The following is a 16,563-nucleotide window of genomic DNA, read 5'->3' as shown; positions in this document are numbered from 1 at the left end:
CTTGTGTACTATTTTTCCTTTTCAAGAAATTTCCAATAGTCAACCTCAACTTTCAAATTTATTTCCAGAAATGCTTTCAGTCTTTACAGTAGCTAAATGGAAATCATACCTCAATTGCACAATATTTAACAATTATATTAAACCAATTTTAAACAAATAAATGGCATTCCTGTGTGTACGAACTTCTTGATATAACTTTCTGACCTCTTCTTGTTTACTAAAGAATTTCAATTTCAGCAATCTCTTGATTGAGCAAGTTTAAAACTTTTTGCAAATGCATACAGATACATTGATGATATAATTGCTTTCAATAATTTTAATTCAATAGAAAAATTTTCAAACTACTTTTCTAACTTAAAAATTAATAAAACTAATAAAAATCAACAAAAAACCTTTATCTTGTCTCTGTATCATTAAGTACAAATAAATAAATATAAAGTAAAAAACTTTATGTTAAAACAAGACTTTTTAATTATAATACAATTAAACATATTAAATCCATTATATCTAGGAGAGTAATAGGCAACACAATTCTCAATCAAATAAATAGAATTTAAAAAAAATCTGTACAAAAGTTGACGGCTTGAAAGATGAGATTATTTTATTTACACAAGTGGTTAAAGAAAATAGCATATTAACACAATTTATTAATTATTTTCTAAAAAACGCTGATGTTGAATATCAAATTTAATCTTTAAACTAACAAGTTATAAGCTTATCTGAAACTAAAAAGGTGAGCAAGAAAGAATGTTTTGTTAGGATTTAAAATTTCTATATTTTGTAAGTAAACTGTATATTTTTTTGTAATTAAATTATAAAAATTAACTGCATATATTCTGGCCTCTTTCCTTTTTAGATGTAAACTTATTTCCTTTTGCATTGATTTTCAGCCGGAGTTAATTACAAAATTATTAGTTTTTATTCTGAATTTCTCAATTTTTCTGAATCATACCAAAGAGTTTTTATGCTAAACTTTCTGTTATTTTATTTTGCTGATTCTTGCCACACAGAAAGAGAATTCGTGCCAATGGCAACCCCCTCCAATCCTGTCTCAATTTTCGTGCTAATACAGAATCAGCTTGCAACATCACAGTGAAATGGACTCTGTCTACCATATTTTATTCAAGGTAACACTTAGTGCAGGGATGGGCAAACTTTTTCGGTCGCGGGCCAAAATCCAAAAGAAAGAGTTTTGGCGGGCCAAGATAAATTTTTCTAAAATTTTAAAAACAATATACAAGTATTACAATTTAAATATGTTAATGAGATGAATGAAATTGAGATTTCATTTTTAAAAGTGCCTTATATCGAGGTTCAAAGTGAAATGTACTGATTCTAAGGAACGAGGTTAAATGCCCATCTGTCAGTCTACTTCTGAAATAATTCTTTCAAAGGTTTATACAGTCAAAAGTCGTTAATCCGGAGTCGTCGGGACTTCGGCGATTCCGGATTATCGATTTTTCCGGATTATAGATCATCAGTTTAAATCTGGTAAGATGGCATACAGAAATTATAAAATTAAAAATATGAAATTGTAATTTATGAAATAAAGATCAATTATGATCCAAAAGGTATCAAAATTTACAAAAAAAAAAAGCTTAATATTTATTTGTTTAATTTATTAAACATTTCTTTCAATGTAAGTTTTTTAAGTTGCTTCGTTTTTTACGTGATAATACATTCTCTTTAATTCTATAAACAGACATAATTTCTTGTTCAGTTACAAAGTTCCGCTGTTCAAGTCCTATAATTGCTGTGTCTACCGACTAATTTGTCAAACCAAATTTTTTCGTTTTCAATAACCTCTGTTACTTTCTTCGCTATCGGAAGAGAATTATAATGACGAGGAATTTGATTTAAATTATATCAAAGACGGAGTACATCGAGATGAAATACTACATTTAGTAAGGAATTATAAGCCAAACAAAATAAAAACATCTGCCCTGAAGATAAGGATAGTGCTGACAGATCAACTTCCAATTGATAGTGCGCCCGCTGCGACGTTAAAGATAAACAAAAGTTTAGATAAACAAACGTTAAAGTTTATATAAACAAAGGATATGCCTTTATCCATTTTTTGCAGAAATTCCACTTTTTGTTTAATGAACTTTAAAATATACTTTCGCTTTGTAAATCCTTTACATATTAGTAAATATATATCAGAAATTCTATTTGACATAATCGAAAGTTCAAGCTTACTTTTATAAAATTGCTCTAACAGTTTGCAAAAAATAATAAGCCAGATCCAATTCGAAGATTAAGGAACAACGCAATCTGCAACATTAACTGAAATAGATAATTAGATAATTTTAGCTTAGCTTAAACCGTCCGTTATACATTAAACGTGCACTTGTAGATGTATTTTGCGAACACGCACAAACATATTCGCAGCCGTAAAGGTCTTACGACCGACGCATGCGCAGAAAGTTTGTAGCTTTGAGGTCCGGATTATGGGTGTCCGAATTAACGACTTTTGACTTTAGTGTAAAACACTTGTTCACATATATAAAATGAAGCAAACATAGCACTGCTTTTCTGGGCATCGGAAACATTAAATTTGGGAAACTTACTTTCGATAATGATTTGTAAAACTCTAGAAATATTTAAAATATTACAGTTTAAAATATTTAGAAACAACTGCTTGAGATGATCGTGAGATTGCAACTCAATTCATTCAAGCTGCAAATCTGACCTCACTGCTTCACAGTTTACGTTGAAAGGCATGGTAGATTTTGAAATCTGCGTTCAAACTCAAAATGCAGTTTTTTTTTTTTCCCAAGCCATCTTCATAATTCTTAAACTTCTCATTATTTACTGAGGGTATTGAATTTAACCTCGGAATGTGAGACAAGTCATTCTTAGCTAGTTGCCCAGCAAATAGATTTAGTTTAAAAGCTTTGAGATGGGCCCAGATTTCGTTGATAAATTGATTTTTGCCTTTTATCTAGATATTCAAGTTGCTCATATGACAAAGAAGATCTGTGAAAAATGCAAAGTCTGAAAGCCATTCTGTATCTTCTAACATTTTGCACTCCACAGAACACTGTCGTCTTTCAGCTGCCAAATTCGCTCGAAAACACATCCTGCACCAAGCCGCCTTACTTTCATGTAATATAGTACATCAGAGTATTCAGATTGCATGGACTGAAGAAAATCGCGAAATTACCTGTGAGTGAGTCGAATAGTAAAGCTTTACCACTACATCAAACGTGGGTTTCATATTCAATGCAGGTTTACACAGAGCATCTTGATCTAGATCACAATGTAGAAAAACAACATTGTTCTAGGAATAGTTTTGATTAAAGAGTCCAAGAAATCCAGATTTTTTTCCCCTTTAAAGAACGCATGCACACCAGTTCCTCGGTAATTTTAAAGTTCTCATTAACACCTCTTGTAAATAATACTAAATTGAGCAGTATCATTTATATCAGTGCTTTCATCCATAGTTATGGAGCAAAATTTAAACTGGCCAATTTTTGGCTCTAATTGTGATGTCAAATTTTTATCGATGTCTTCGATTCTAGAAGTCACCATTTTTCGAGGTAAGCTTACAGTCTAAGTCTTTTGTTTTCTTTCATATTCGGACACTGCTTTGTAAGTGGAATTCTTATGCTTAGACGGGAAATGTTATATTCTTTGAAGTCTTTGAAAGAAGAAAAGAGGAAGAAAAAAAATAATATTTAAACAAAGTAGAAAAGGAGATGGATATATAATATATAAATATATATTTCTTTTAATTTGCCTTAGAAGTGAAAATTAAAATTCTATGTACGTGCCGGATAGAACTTTTCGGTGGGCCGTAGTTTGTTCATCTCTGCTTTAATGGCATTTAACATGTTGCTGTTAAAGGGCCATTTTGAAAAAGTTACCTTTAGTAAGGATAAAACTAATTTTAAATTAATTTTGGCCAGTTAATATGTAAAAACCCGTTGTTAATAAGACATTTATTTTTGTTTCTGTAATTACTCTTACTTTTTTTTTTATTTCATTTGCTTAATTTTTATTTAATGTACACTTAACTTTAACTATGAATACTGAATGGATATGATTTTTATTTTTGAAGTTGATTATCTTTCATCGTGTCAGTGAATGTTTTCCCCCCATTTGAAATAATTTAAGATTTAAATTCAGATATTTTATAATACTGATTAGCAAATTTATAATTTTGTTCAGAAATACGAAAATTATGAAACATGATCCAAGTGAATTGTTTTTGATTATACAGATTCCAATTCTCCTTGAAAATTCAAGGTCTTGTGAGGGAGGAAGATTTTTAATTGTTTAAATATATATATATTTTTTTATTAATTTAGCATTTATTAAATTAAATTTCTAATTTAATAAATTAAAAATGCGTTGTAATTTAATAGATTTATAATTAATTAAATAAATTACAAATTAACAAATAGTTTGTTAAATAATTAATTTAATAGATTTCAAATTCTAATTTAATTAATTCTTCTTCTTGAGCTCTGTAGCCTGCTACAGGTTAAGGTTGCCTCTCCAAGTTTTCTTTGTCTCACTCTATCTAGTGCCACGGCTTCCCATCGGTTTACCCCTATCAGATTCAAATTCTTTTCCACACTATCCAGCCATCTAGTGGGTGGTCTTCCTTTTTATCGCCTCCCCTCTATTTTTGAGAAGGTTATCTTTTTAGTAGGAAATGCATCATCATATCTATAAATATGGCCAAGCCATCTAATATGAAATTCCTTTACAATTTTGACAATACCAAGTTCATTATGTTTCCTGTAGGTTTCATGGTTTCATAATGTTTTCACAGTTTATTTTGCCTCATCGGTCCACAATTTTAATGTCACTGCAACTTGAAATCATTGCACCGAGATACTTAAATTGTTTAACAGTCTCGAAAGTATAATTGCTGATTTTTAAAGGGGGTAGGTACATGATTTTATTTATTACCATCATAAATTTTGTCTTATCCTTACCAATGATTAGACGCATCTTTCTTGCTGCATATTTAAACAAGACAAATGCCTCAACAACAGCCCTTTTAAATTGTCTAATGATATCAATGTCATTGGCAAAAGCTAGCAGTTGAATTGTTCTTTGTAATATATTTTCACTTGTGTTTAGCTGAGAGTCTCGCATGGAATTTAATTAACCCTTTCAGTACATTTGACAAGTGAGACTTATCATCTGCTTACTTGGGCGAAGTTACAATGAACAAGTCTGACTTGTCATCTGAATTTAATCTAATCAATACAAAATTGTTTACCAATACCATATCGTTTACTAGTGAAAAATTGGGCACATTTTCCAGAGAATATTTCGGGAACAGAAAGAAACACCGTACAAAACGGTGCCATGTATGTTATAAACATAAAATAAGAAAAGAAACCACTTGGCAATGCAAACAATGCCAGGTACCTTTGCATTTACTGACATGTTTTGAAAAATACCACATGTTACAAAATTGTTAGACTTTAAGTTGGTTCTTGTTCTATATAAATATTTCTATTTTGTTTCATTTATATATTTATTTATATTTTGTAACTAAAATGCTGTTTCAAAAATATATTTATATCACCAATATAAGTATATTCCAAATAAAATGTATTACTTTTGCATATTAATCCATATAGTGACAAATTAAATCCGTCCCATGGGCATAAAAATCTTCAAATAATTCAGTACTCAAAGGGTTAATTACAAATTCCAATTTTTAATTTCCACAAAAGTATACGATCTAAATTTCCTTCTCATTTCTCAGGAGATAATCTAATCATATATATACTCTCTTTCAATACTCTTTCTCTACTCAGTCACATATATATACTCTTTGTCACTCTTTGTGTGTATAATAATTTTTACACACATATTATTGGTGTCTGTACATTACATTGCATTAATGGTATATGTGTACATGTAATAATTATGTTAATAACCTCTATTGATTATAATAAATTTAAGATGCATGGGAGAGAGACAGCTATTATTTTTTAGTCATGATGAAGAGGATTATAGATGTGGTTGGCATAATGATGGAATGTGTAGTAGAAGAAGAAACTTACAGGCATTGGCTTTAGATAAAGAGATGCATAATTTATTTCTTGAGACTTAATTCTTGCAGTCCACATCATTTTTGGGTGCCTAAAGCACCCCACAATTTTGAGTTTTTTACATATCTTTAACAATGTGCAAAGCAGAGCGACAATATTGTGTGGCTAGCACCAAGCAAGGTGAAGTAGGGGGGAAAGGTTGTGTATTAGTAGCAGTGGTATTTATAAACTTGATTTCTTTGTTAAAATTCTGGAACTGTGATTCAGTGTGAGCTATCGCAATGTAGGAGGACTGCATAAGCAAGCATGAAATGGAGAGAGGCAGTCCAGAAAAATTATTATAAGCAATTTGAACAGAAAGAGAAGATAGATAAATTAAAATGGGAATAAATAGGACTATTGCCAAATTAAAGTTAATAATTTTAAATTACATATTTTATCTTTTATATATATATATATATACTCAAATGCAATAAGTCTTTTACTGCTAAAGTATAACATCTGTTATTTCGTGTAATAGGGAGTGAAATCAGTTAAATCATGAAGTTCATTTGTGCTGTATTATATAACCAAGTCTTTTTTAGGGAAGAAAGTAATATTTATCTTCCTATGTTAAAAGTGAGTTTAATTTTAATCATTTCCCAGCTTTCTGAAGATATTTTTATTAAAGAATTTTATTGTTAGTTCTTTGGACAAAGGAGTTTCAGTGAATGTTTCCACTGCTTGTTCGATTCGCTGTCTGCTTCATCTTTACAGACTATTCTTGATTCACACTGCATTTCTAATCTTATTCATCAAGTGAATAAGATTAGAAATGCAGATTAGTAAGTGATGAGTCATAAAAAGAACCATTTCTGTTTACTGAGTCAATAGTTCTGATCTGATCCTTTGAACGAGCAGTTTTACCCACCTTTAGTTTAATAAACTGAATGTCTAGAAGAAAAATTTAAAGAAACATTTGCAAAGTTAAACTAAGAAGATGAAACTAATATCAGATAAATCTCATCCTGAAGACTGTGTAAGGGTTACAGTCTATATCCCACTGCCTGAAGTTAACAGAGGAGAGATGATGCCAGATCTGTTTTAGCTTTTGTCATGAAAAGAAAAGAGGATATTTTTCCATTTGGAAACAAGAGACAGCTGCATAAAATAGTTATATTCTCAATCCTCATGTCTCTAAACAAAAATTAATTATGATTGAAGAAGCACTGAATGTTGTGAAATTGCTGTGATCAGTGGCTGCAACTCGAATTATTAGTATCATTCAAGGCTTCAAAGAGTATTCATTCCAAAAAACAGCATGCTAACAAAAAATGCACTTATTCTGAATGGAATGTTATATGCAATTGTAAATGCCATTTTAGTAATTCTTGTTTAAACAAATTATTTCATGGCATTTTTTTATGTTATAAATCAAATTTTATATGCTATATTACATGCCTAAATTATGTTTTTAATTTATAATCTATTTAGAATTAATTAATTTATAAATTAACTAGATATTTCATTGATTAACTAATTAATGTATATTGTTATTATTTTATTTCAGGTTTTAAGTGGTTTCGTCCATTATTTAATGAAATAACTAAGTATTTCATAAAAATAACTGAATTTTGCACTTTAACAATAATATATATGTATATACTAAACTAAACTAAACTCAGTAGCGTAACAGCCTTAATAGGCCAAGGCCTGCAGTGCCCGAAATCTGCTTTCTTGACCGTGTGCCCCAGGGTGCCTAAGCATATGTCCTGAGCAAGTGGTCAGCTTGGGTCGCAGGACCCCCATTGTTTAGTCCTCAAGCGAACTTTGTACTCATTTTATCGACGCAAGTGATGGAAATCAAGGGATGAAAGGCTGAGTCGACCTTGCCCAGTCCGGGAATAGAACCCCGGACCTGTAGTGCTACTGCGCGATGCGCTAGCCACTATGCCTATATACATACATATGTATACACTGTGTTCACAAAAGTTTTTATCCGCCCATTATTTTCACAACTTTGATTGGAGACATAGACTTGACACTACCGTATATCATTTGTAATGATACAAAGTTCCATGTTTTGGCTTTTCTAAATTTAAAGGTATCAGGTTTGTAAAAAATATGAAATTTGACTTTTTACCTATTCTTCTGATCCCTATACTTAAAAAAAACTATACTACTTGTTACAAACAAAATGAAACCCAAAACGTTTTAATGTGCAATCACTTATCAAGTTAATGATTCTTGCCAGCTAATGCTGGTCATGTTTAGAGTTTTTTAATAACCACATACTTATTGCAAGTTCAAAGTTTTGCTTCTAACCTTGTAGCCACAGAGCAGTTTTAAAATGGTCATATGTCAAACTTCATACCTGCTTATATACTACAAAATATTGTGAATCTCATATGGTTTAGTTGTTAAGCTGCATTAAAAACTGCTTAAAAGAAAGAAACTTGCCATTCTTATGACACACACAAAAAGTAAGCTTCCACAAATGTTTATCCACAAATGTTATTCCACAAATGTGTACTGAAGCACAATCAGTGGCATATATAAGTAGCCTAAGTATTTTGCATTAGGCTCTTCTGCAATATTTTTTTTGGCACTTTAGTATATGTTTTTGTTGTCAGCATAACTAATTGAAGATGTGATACACAATACAAAGTCTGAGATCTGGACGTCCAATATCCGGAATGATCTAAAATCCGGACCTCAAGGCCTCAAATTTTTTTTTTTTTTTTTTTTTTTTTTTTTGTATGCTTTACGCATGCGCATTTGATTTTTCCTTCCATAATAAAACATGTTGAGAGTCCCGATTCTTAATTTCACTTAGGCACTAAATAAAATACCTCATTATTGAAGAAACAATCATGTAACTAGTATTTTATATCCCTGATGCCGACTTGACGAATCATTATTTATTATATTCTGCTTTCATCACCGCATGTTTATCAATACATGGCAGCTTCAGTAATGACTCATGCAGCAATGTCTAAACTTTTTTCTATAATATATTAGTAATTGAATAACAGGAGTATGGTAACCTTTTACGCTAACATTATGCTTGGTGATGATTACAGATTTATGTTAAATGCACTAAGAAATGTTGACGAGGAAAAATTTAACAAAACTTTCTTTTCATGTGCTAAAAATAGATTTTGCTAATGAAACTCATAGGCCAAAAGATTATATTTAGTGCTATTTCAATTGAAAATAACTGATATGTTATTCACATAAACCCAGTGCTGGATTTAGACTTGATATGGCCTTAAGCTCCTTGAGATACAGAGCCCTTTATGAGTCTGTTATACTATATTTTAATTTGTGGGGTCCTAAGCTATAGCTTGTGTAACTTATACATAAATCCTGCACTGCATAAACCCAGAACCGGCGTCTTAGTTCATATGGCTGCACCGAACGACAGAATTTAGGAAAGATAAAATTTTTGGAAAAGCATTAAGTGGCAAAATTAAGAGATGACAAATTTTTTTTAATTGAGGGAAAGCACTGGGATGCAAAGTTTAGGGGGGCGAAAATTTAGAAGTCAGGAAGGTGCTTTGTATCAGAATTTAGGATCTGCAGAGACTGCATCGAGCGATATCCAGCGTCGGCCCTAGGTAACCTTTAAGTATATGTGGGAGTTAATTTATTCAGGACTCAGATTAGTCTTAAACATGTGCAAGGAATAGATGTAAGTATAATAAATAACTAATACAATTCAGGTTTAATTCAGTATATGATAGAAGCAAGACTAAATTTAGTGGGACAACTTGTGTTTCATCGCTAATCTTATGACATGTAACCAATAATGTATAGCAAACGCTATTAAGCTAGGCTAAAATTATCTTTACTCAGGGTTCGTAGCGGTCCTTACAAGTGCTTATAAGTCCTTATATTTGAAAATAAAATATAAAGGCTCTTATAGATGCTTACTTTTTCTTTAAAGCCCTTATTTTTTTGTTTTTAGTGCTTTTTTTATCCTCTCTCTTTTTTTTTTTTTTTTTTTTTTTTTTTTTATAAATGAACGCGCATTTTTTGCCCGTAACTTTTCTTCCTATATGCAACGTCAAATGGTGAATCATACTCCCGGAAATTGCTTTTCCCCCCTTTCTCTGCATTACCGTAACCTATGGTGCGCACAAGAATTCCTCCCACCCAAATACTACACACATTTGAATTTCTATCAAGATTTTAATAATTTGCATTCTCGGTCCGCGTGGTCAGTTCATATTCGTGTTTATTATGATCATTATGCTTATATTATGAGTATATGCATGAATATTTAGAATAATATAGTTGCAGTAACTGCTGAAGTATAGATAAACTTTCAAAAATGGGTGTGTTTTTGCACAGATTAGCTTTCTAGGGAATAATATTTGGAATGGCTTAAATAAAAGGAAAGTAATCAAATAGTAATTTTTTTTTTTTTTTTTCCTTTTGTCATTGTCCAATCTAGATTGATTAGGACTAAAAGTTTTTGCGGTTTACCCAACCTAAGCGAAGATTGATTCTATTCCGGAAATTTAACGCAGTCTGTTGAAAATTAGAATCAGAAACACCCCCACATTAGTAAGTCTCTTTCTTTTCCTTTATTTAGTTCTTTATTCTCCGAATACCGGCAGCTGTTGATTCCGATTGCGTAATATCACATGTGGAAGAATTATGCCGCACGTATTGCGCAATAACGTCTGCGGTATTTTGCAGAGATAATTAATTTTGATGTTCAGTCTGAGATTTGTTTATGAACACTTAAAGGAGTTTTACTGTGCTTTCTAAGCAGATTATTTCTCAGTTCCGTTGGTCTATTTTTATATGATGCACATATCGAAATGTCAAAATCATCTATTTAGCCGAGAAATCTAAAGAACGGCTACAATCTCCCCCACTCCTCTTTTTTCAGTTACTATCCAGAATATTCGGCAATTTCCGAGTATGCGAGTTAGTTAAGCTTTTACTGTTAAAGGAGACTGCATGAAGCAATTTCCCGTCTTCTGATTTCAGAAATGTGCCTCTTTTTTTTATTTAAATTACTTTGCTTGGAATAAATGTTAAGGGAAAACTGCTATGCAATAAAAATTTAGAAAATGTTCAGAATTTTGATTTAAGTTAAATTATTTAAATATTGATATGAGTGGAAAAATAAATTGTATTTATTATTAGGTGCCAAACGATACAATTAATATGACTTATTATTATTTATTGTATATATTTTGAACTAAAATTTCATCATTAAATCTTGTAATATAGTTTAGTTCTGCATAGTTTTTTTTTTCCTCTCATTGTAAACTAATTCTGTAAATTGAACTGTTATTTAAAATTTAAAAAAAAGTTGTTTTCCATGGTTGATGTGATGCTCATTTTCTTAATAAATATTGCATTGCTCATATTTTAAAATACAAGTCTAATTTTTCTTTTAAGGTTATGCAGTTGTGTATAATGTAATTAGACAGGTGCTTATTTTTTCCTTAAAATGTGCTTGAAAAGTGCTTATAGGTGCTTATTTTTTTAACTGAAATGTGGCTACGAACCCTGTTACTGATTCTAAAGAATTTCAATTAATGTAGCAAACTGTGCTGCTCCTTAATCTTCTAATTTGATCCAGCCTATTATTTTTTGCAGACTGTTATTGTTACAACAATTTTATAAAAATTAAAGCTTGAACTCTCAAATATGTCGAAAAGAATTTCTAATTCTGTAGCTGAATCTACAAACAGAAAGCATGTTTCGATGTCCATTACACGAAAAGTAGAATTGCTGAAAAAAATGGATAAAGGCATATCTGTGTCAAAATTATGCGAAGAATGGGGCATTGGAAAGTCAATTGTATACGACATAAGAAAAAGGATTTTTTAAAATTTTTTGGGGATTCCGACACCCCACTCACAATGAATAACAGAAAAATTGTTTGTTATGCTAAAAGTGATGATCATAACAGAGTGACCATTGAATGGGTCAGACAGAGACACAGCGATGGCATCCCGTAAAGTTATTCAAATGTCGTCTAACAGATTGATTGTTCCCACTGAAGCAGCAACTTGACGTCGTTTAAACTGATAAATGCCATGCAATAGCTTCCCAGAAATGCTGAGTGATCTTTTTACCCCTCCAACAATGCCCCATTACATCTAGCTGCATATATATGCATGTATTATTGTACTTGACCCTAGTCAATCACCTGATTGGTATTTCAGTCTGCTGTGGCTTTTTGTTCTGCTGATAAGCTAATTTTTCAACTACGTCCTTCATTTTTGCCCACCAGTGTATGTATAAAAATAACTGTGTTTGACAGTGCAGCTTTTTGTAAGTTTCAAAATATTGACAAATTTTAACAAAAAGTTTGCTTTTGTCAACCACTTAATGAGATCACCTTCTTCCATGACTATTTTGATAACATTAAACATTGAGAAAAATTATACTTCAAAACAAGAATGGAATTTATCTAATTTAATGTAAGTAGAAACACATAAATATATATACTTTTATAGCATTGCAATTAAGAAAAAGTCGTTACTAATGGAATGTCTGCAAGTATTACACAGGAGTTCATTTATGAACTGTTCGCATCATATCTAGAAATTATTTGACTTATGTGCCATATTTGGGAGGTATCTCTCACTGGAAGAGAATATGTCTCTGTAAAATTTTAAATTAAACAAAAAAGTAACCATAATTTGTCATAGATGATTTTTTCAGGAAATTTTTTTCAAGGAAAAAACATTCTGCAGATCCCCCCTTCCCTGTAGAAGAATGACTTGTGCCTGATCACCCTCAAAACCATTAGTTATTCAAGATGTGTATTAAGCTAAGGTTGTTTTTTACTTAATTTTAAACATTTGACTGAAATTGAAACCGAGCTGTTTGATGACTTAACCCCTTATTTGGTGACATTTCTGTTAAATCTATTTTAACCTAATTTAGCAACTTATTATTTCAGTTTTAAAAAATGATTCTGTGTTAGTTTGATCATATTAACAGAACTCTTGATCACAGTAAGCGAAGTATGAATATTTTCATATATAAATGGGGAAAACCTGCAATTTGGTAACAGTATCTGAATGACAGCATTAACCACTATCGCATCCAATACCGTCTACCATATCTTTTGATTATTCAGAATTAACCATATATTTTTTTTTAATTACTTAACTTCAGATTTAGTGTCAAAGGAATTTTATTATTATCCCTAAAGGCTCTACTTGGCTGTTTCCTTTCCAAGATCTTCAGCTATTATATAAAATAATTCTTAGATATGCGTCCTTCACATTAGCAGTAGTCATTTGTTTGTTTTGAGGATGTATATCATTTCACACCTAAAAGGGTTAGTACTGCGGCACTGACTAAATGACTGATTAAGACACCATGACTTTTCTTGATTGGTCTCCACATCAATTGTTTCTAGTCAAATTGACTGATCTTCTGAATAGCTTATTTCCTTCTTAACTGAGAGTTTATTAAATTTTTAAGCCATTATTAATTTTATAGATTGTACTCATTTATCACGAATTAATATTTTTCAGGAATCTTGTTTCAAAATTACTAGTTTTTACATCAGTTCTTTCTCCTAAACAAAATATTTAGTTGTCTTCATTTTGGAAATTTACTTTGCTCTTTTTTAACCACTTTCAGCTATAACATACAGTATTTTATTAAATGTAATAAAATGTTCTAGTTACATGTCATCCAGTATTTAGATTTCAAATAATTACAACATATGTGCACATCTGAATGGAAATATACATACATATAGTATATATATTCTGTAGGCAACTTTTCCATTACAGTTAAAACAGGTTAAAAATCCTGTGTGACTGACTACTCTAATATAAATTCTTTGAGATTTAGAAAACAGCTGCATAGATAAAAAAGTTGACATAATGGAGAAGAAAAACTTCAGCAGATGTGGCTGAAGATAACAAGACACAATATATTTCTGGACATTTAATTATTGCAGTTCATAGTCTGAATCATATAATTTTAAATGTAATGAGCACCCTCCAAAATTTTATATAATTGATTACATCCCGAGATTATGAGCAACATTCTCTGCTAGGATGTAATTTCTCTGACCTGCTTTCTATCTCAACAATATCATAAATGTAAATTTTCTTGAAAAGGCACAATTAGGGTGCCAATTGATTGTAGCCAGAAACGTCAATTGCAAATAAAAATGGAATTAAAATCGACTCAACTGCCAAGTTTCTTGGATATTACAAACTCAACATATTAGCATACTATGCAATCAGAATTCTTCAATATGGATCTAAGTATGCATCAACAGTGCTCCGTCTTTTCCTTGCGTTTTTATTTCATATATGTATATATATAAATACACACGTGTAAGATAAAAAGATGTAAATCTAAAAATTCTAATTTAAGCTAGCAATAAATTGCATTTAGTTCCCCCTTCTCTGTTCTAAAAATAGTAATAATTTTTCTGGACTCCATCATTTCTAGATCGGGTCTATGTCATAATGCTGATGACATAGCTGATTCGGAGCCTGGGCTCAAAATTTCAAGAACTGAAACCTTTCTCCTAATAAGCAACCAAAACCTTCTCTTGGTGCATTTCCATGTTGGATAATTGCGCACTTTTGCTTCTACAACTGTTGCCGCTATGATGGTGCTGCACTACTTTCTTCCTATCGCAATATTTTCAAAAATGTAAATATTCTGGAAGTAGGCACGATTAGAGCACCTGGTGAATTGTGGCCACAAATGTCAATTGAAATAAAGTTGAATATTTAATCTTACTTTATCTTAATATTCTTCTTCAGTATGGATCTACATTCTACGACATCAATATTTATATGTTTTTTTCATCACGCATATATATATATAAAGCACCGCAATATTTTCCATTTGCTAAACTGAAATGAACTAAAACATCAGTTGAGCTTAATTTTTTTGGTGGGTAGCAAATGTAGTTGCATTTCAGATTTATAAGCCAGATTGTTCAATGTTTTTTCCTTCCTTTTACAAATTATTCATTTTAACCATACCATGTTTATTGTTACAGCATAAGTTTTTCTAATTATTTGTATGTTATTAATGTTTAAAATTCAGTGTTATTTCATTATTTAGCATGTGTTAGACTTAACACCAGTCTTATGATACTGGGCATGTAGAATTGATATTTTTTCATTTCAATACAATTGTTGTTTTAATGTTACAGATTTAAGAATTTAGAATTTACACTTTTTTTTATCTTTATATTTTTTATATTTTGGATTGCTTTTGTTTGCAAGCTTTGTTTTTTAGACTCTGTCTGCTCAAAAAGAAAAAAATATGTTTCATTTTTAAGCTTTTTTGAAGCTATAATTTTTCAATTTTTTGCACTGATTACTGCAGCCTATTTTGCATTATATTTTCATTTTTTTTTACGCAATATTACTTGTATTTACATATTTTATTTTTTTTGATTAGGCCCTCCAAAAAAAATTAAGCTTTTTTAAACTTGTTTTTGATGCTATAATTTTGCAATTTTTTGCTCTGCTTACTGCAGCTGTAGGGGTTGGACTGATAAAGACACAGTTTACTTTTGTTAATTTTGTGATATTATTTTAAGTATTAAACTCTTAATTTTTAATTTGTATCTTTATTAGTTTAGAAACAGGCTTATATATTTATTTCTTTAGCTGCACCAAACTTTTGAGGATGATGCAATGAAAGATGCAAATTACTTTTTTGTGTTTGTTTATTTTAATGTTTTTTGCACCTTTTGTGTAATTTACCATTGTGATTCAGGTTTATATTTTTGCATATGGTTTGTTCCAAATTGAATATGGGATGGATTTTAAACGTATTAATTTATTTTGCATTGTTTCCACTAGTGTTGTTGCAATCAGTACACAACTGAATTAGGTTTTGAATTGCTTTTTACTTTTTATTTATTCATATAGTATTTCCATTTCAGATAAAATATTTTTAGTATAAACTGATTCTTTGTCAGATGTAATTTTGTATTGATTTTTTTAGGTGCAAAAACTCAAAAAATATTGGCAGCAAATCATGATTCTTTAGAATTGCATGGTCTGGGTCAGCATATGCATCGATCTGATGCAGAGCGACTCTTGAGGAAACTTGTGCTAGATCAGATATTATATGAAGATTTAGTCATAAATAAAATGGATTTGCCTGTAAATTATGTTTATTTAGGAAAGAGAGCTAAAGATCTAATTGCCGGAAAAATTAAGGTAAAAGATTTTTTCAGTTTTAATTGTACTTTGTTTTGATTATACATAATATTTCACTATAAGATCCTAGAAAATGTAAAAAATCGTTACTTATTGAGAATTCAGGAATATGAAATATATGATATAAAGAATTTCTTGAGAAAGAAGAGAAGACAACTGAACAAGGAATAATAATGTAGTGAAGATGCTGTTAATGACTTGCAATATTCTTGTGATTTTTTTTATTTTCATGTTGACTGTAGCTGCCACTTGCTATGATATTATAGGCTTCTGTCACATACAGATTGCTAACAATTACTAACAGACAGCCTCCCACTGCTTCAATTTTCCTGATTGGAGAAAATTAGTCTAGAAGAATGGATTCA

At 30.6% G+C, this 16,563-nt stretch overlaps 1 protein-coding gene across 6 annotated transcripts in view; it reads left to right on the top strand.

Annotated features, from left to right (window-relative positions):
* The window catches only part of LOC118184395 (recQ-like DNA helicase BLM), a 172,840-nt gene that overhangs the window by 124,787 nt on the left and 31,490 nt on the right, over positions 1–16,563 (top strand). For all 6 annotated transcript variants that reach the window (XM_085818426.1, XM_085818425.1, XM_035354059.2 and 3 more), the window contains one exon: positions 15,981–16,198. In XM_085818426.1, coding sequence (XP_085674552.1) covers positions 15,981–16,198 — 218 coding nt within the window. The remainder of the gene's footprint in view (positions 1–15,980; positions 16,199–16,563) is intronic.

Source organism: Stegodyphus dumicola, chromosome 6, assembly GCF_044657685.1.
Source record: "Stegodyphus dumicola isolate Sdum_Otavi_A_Nest chromosome 6, ASM4465768v1".
Taxonomy (NCBI): domain Eukaryota; kingdom Metazoa; phylum Arthropoda; class Arachnida; order Araneae; family Eresidae; genus Stegodyphus; species Stegodyphus dumicola.
This window is presented reverse-complemented; position numbering and strand designations above follow the sequence as displayed.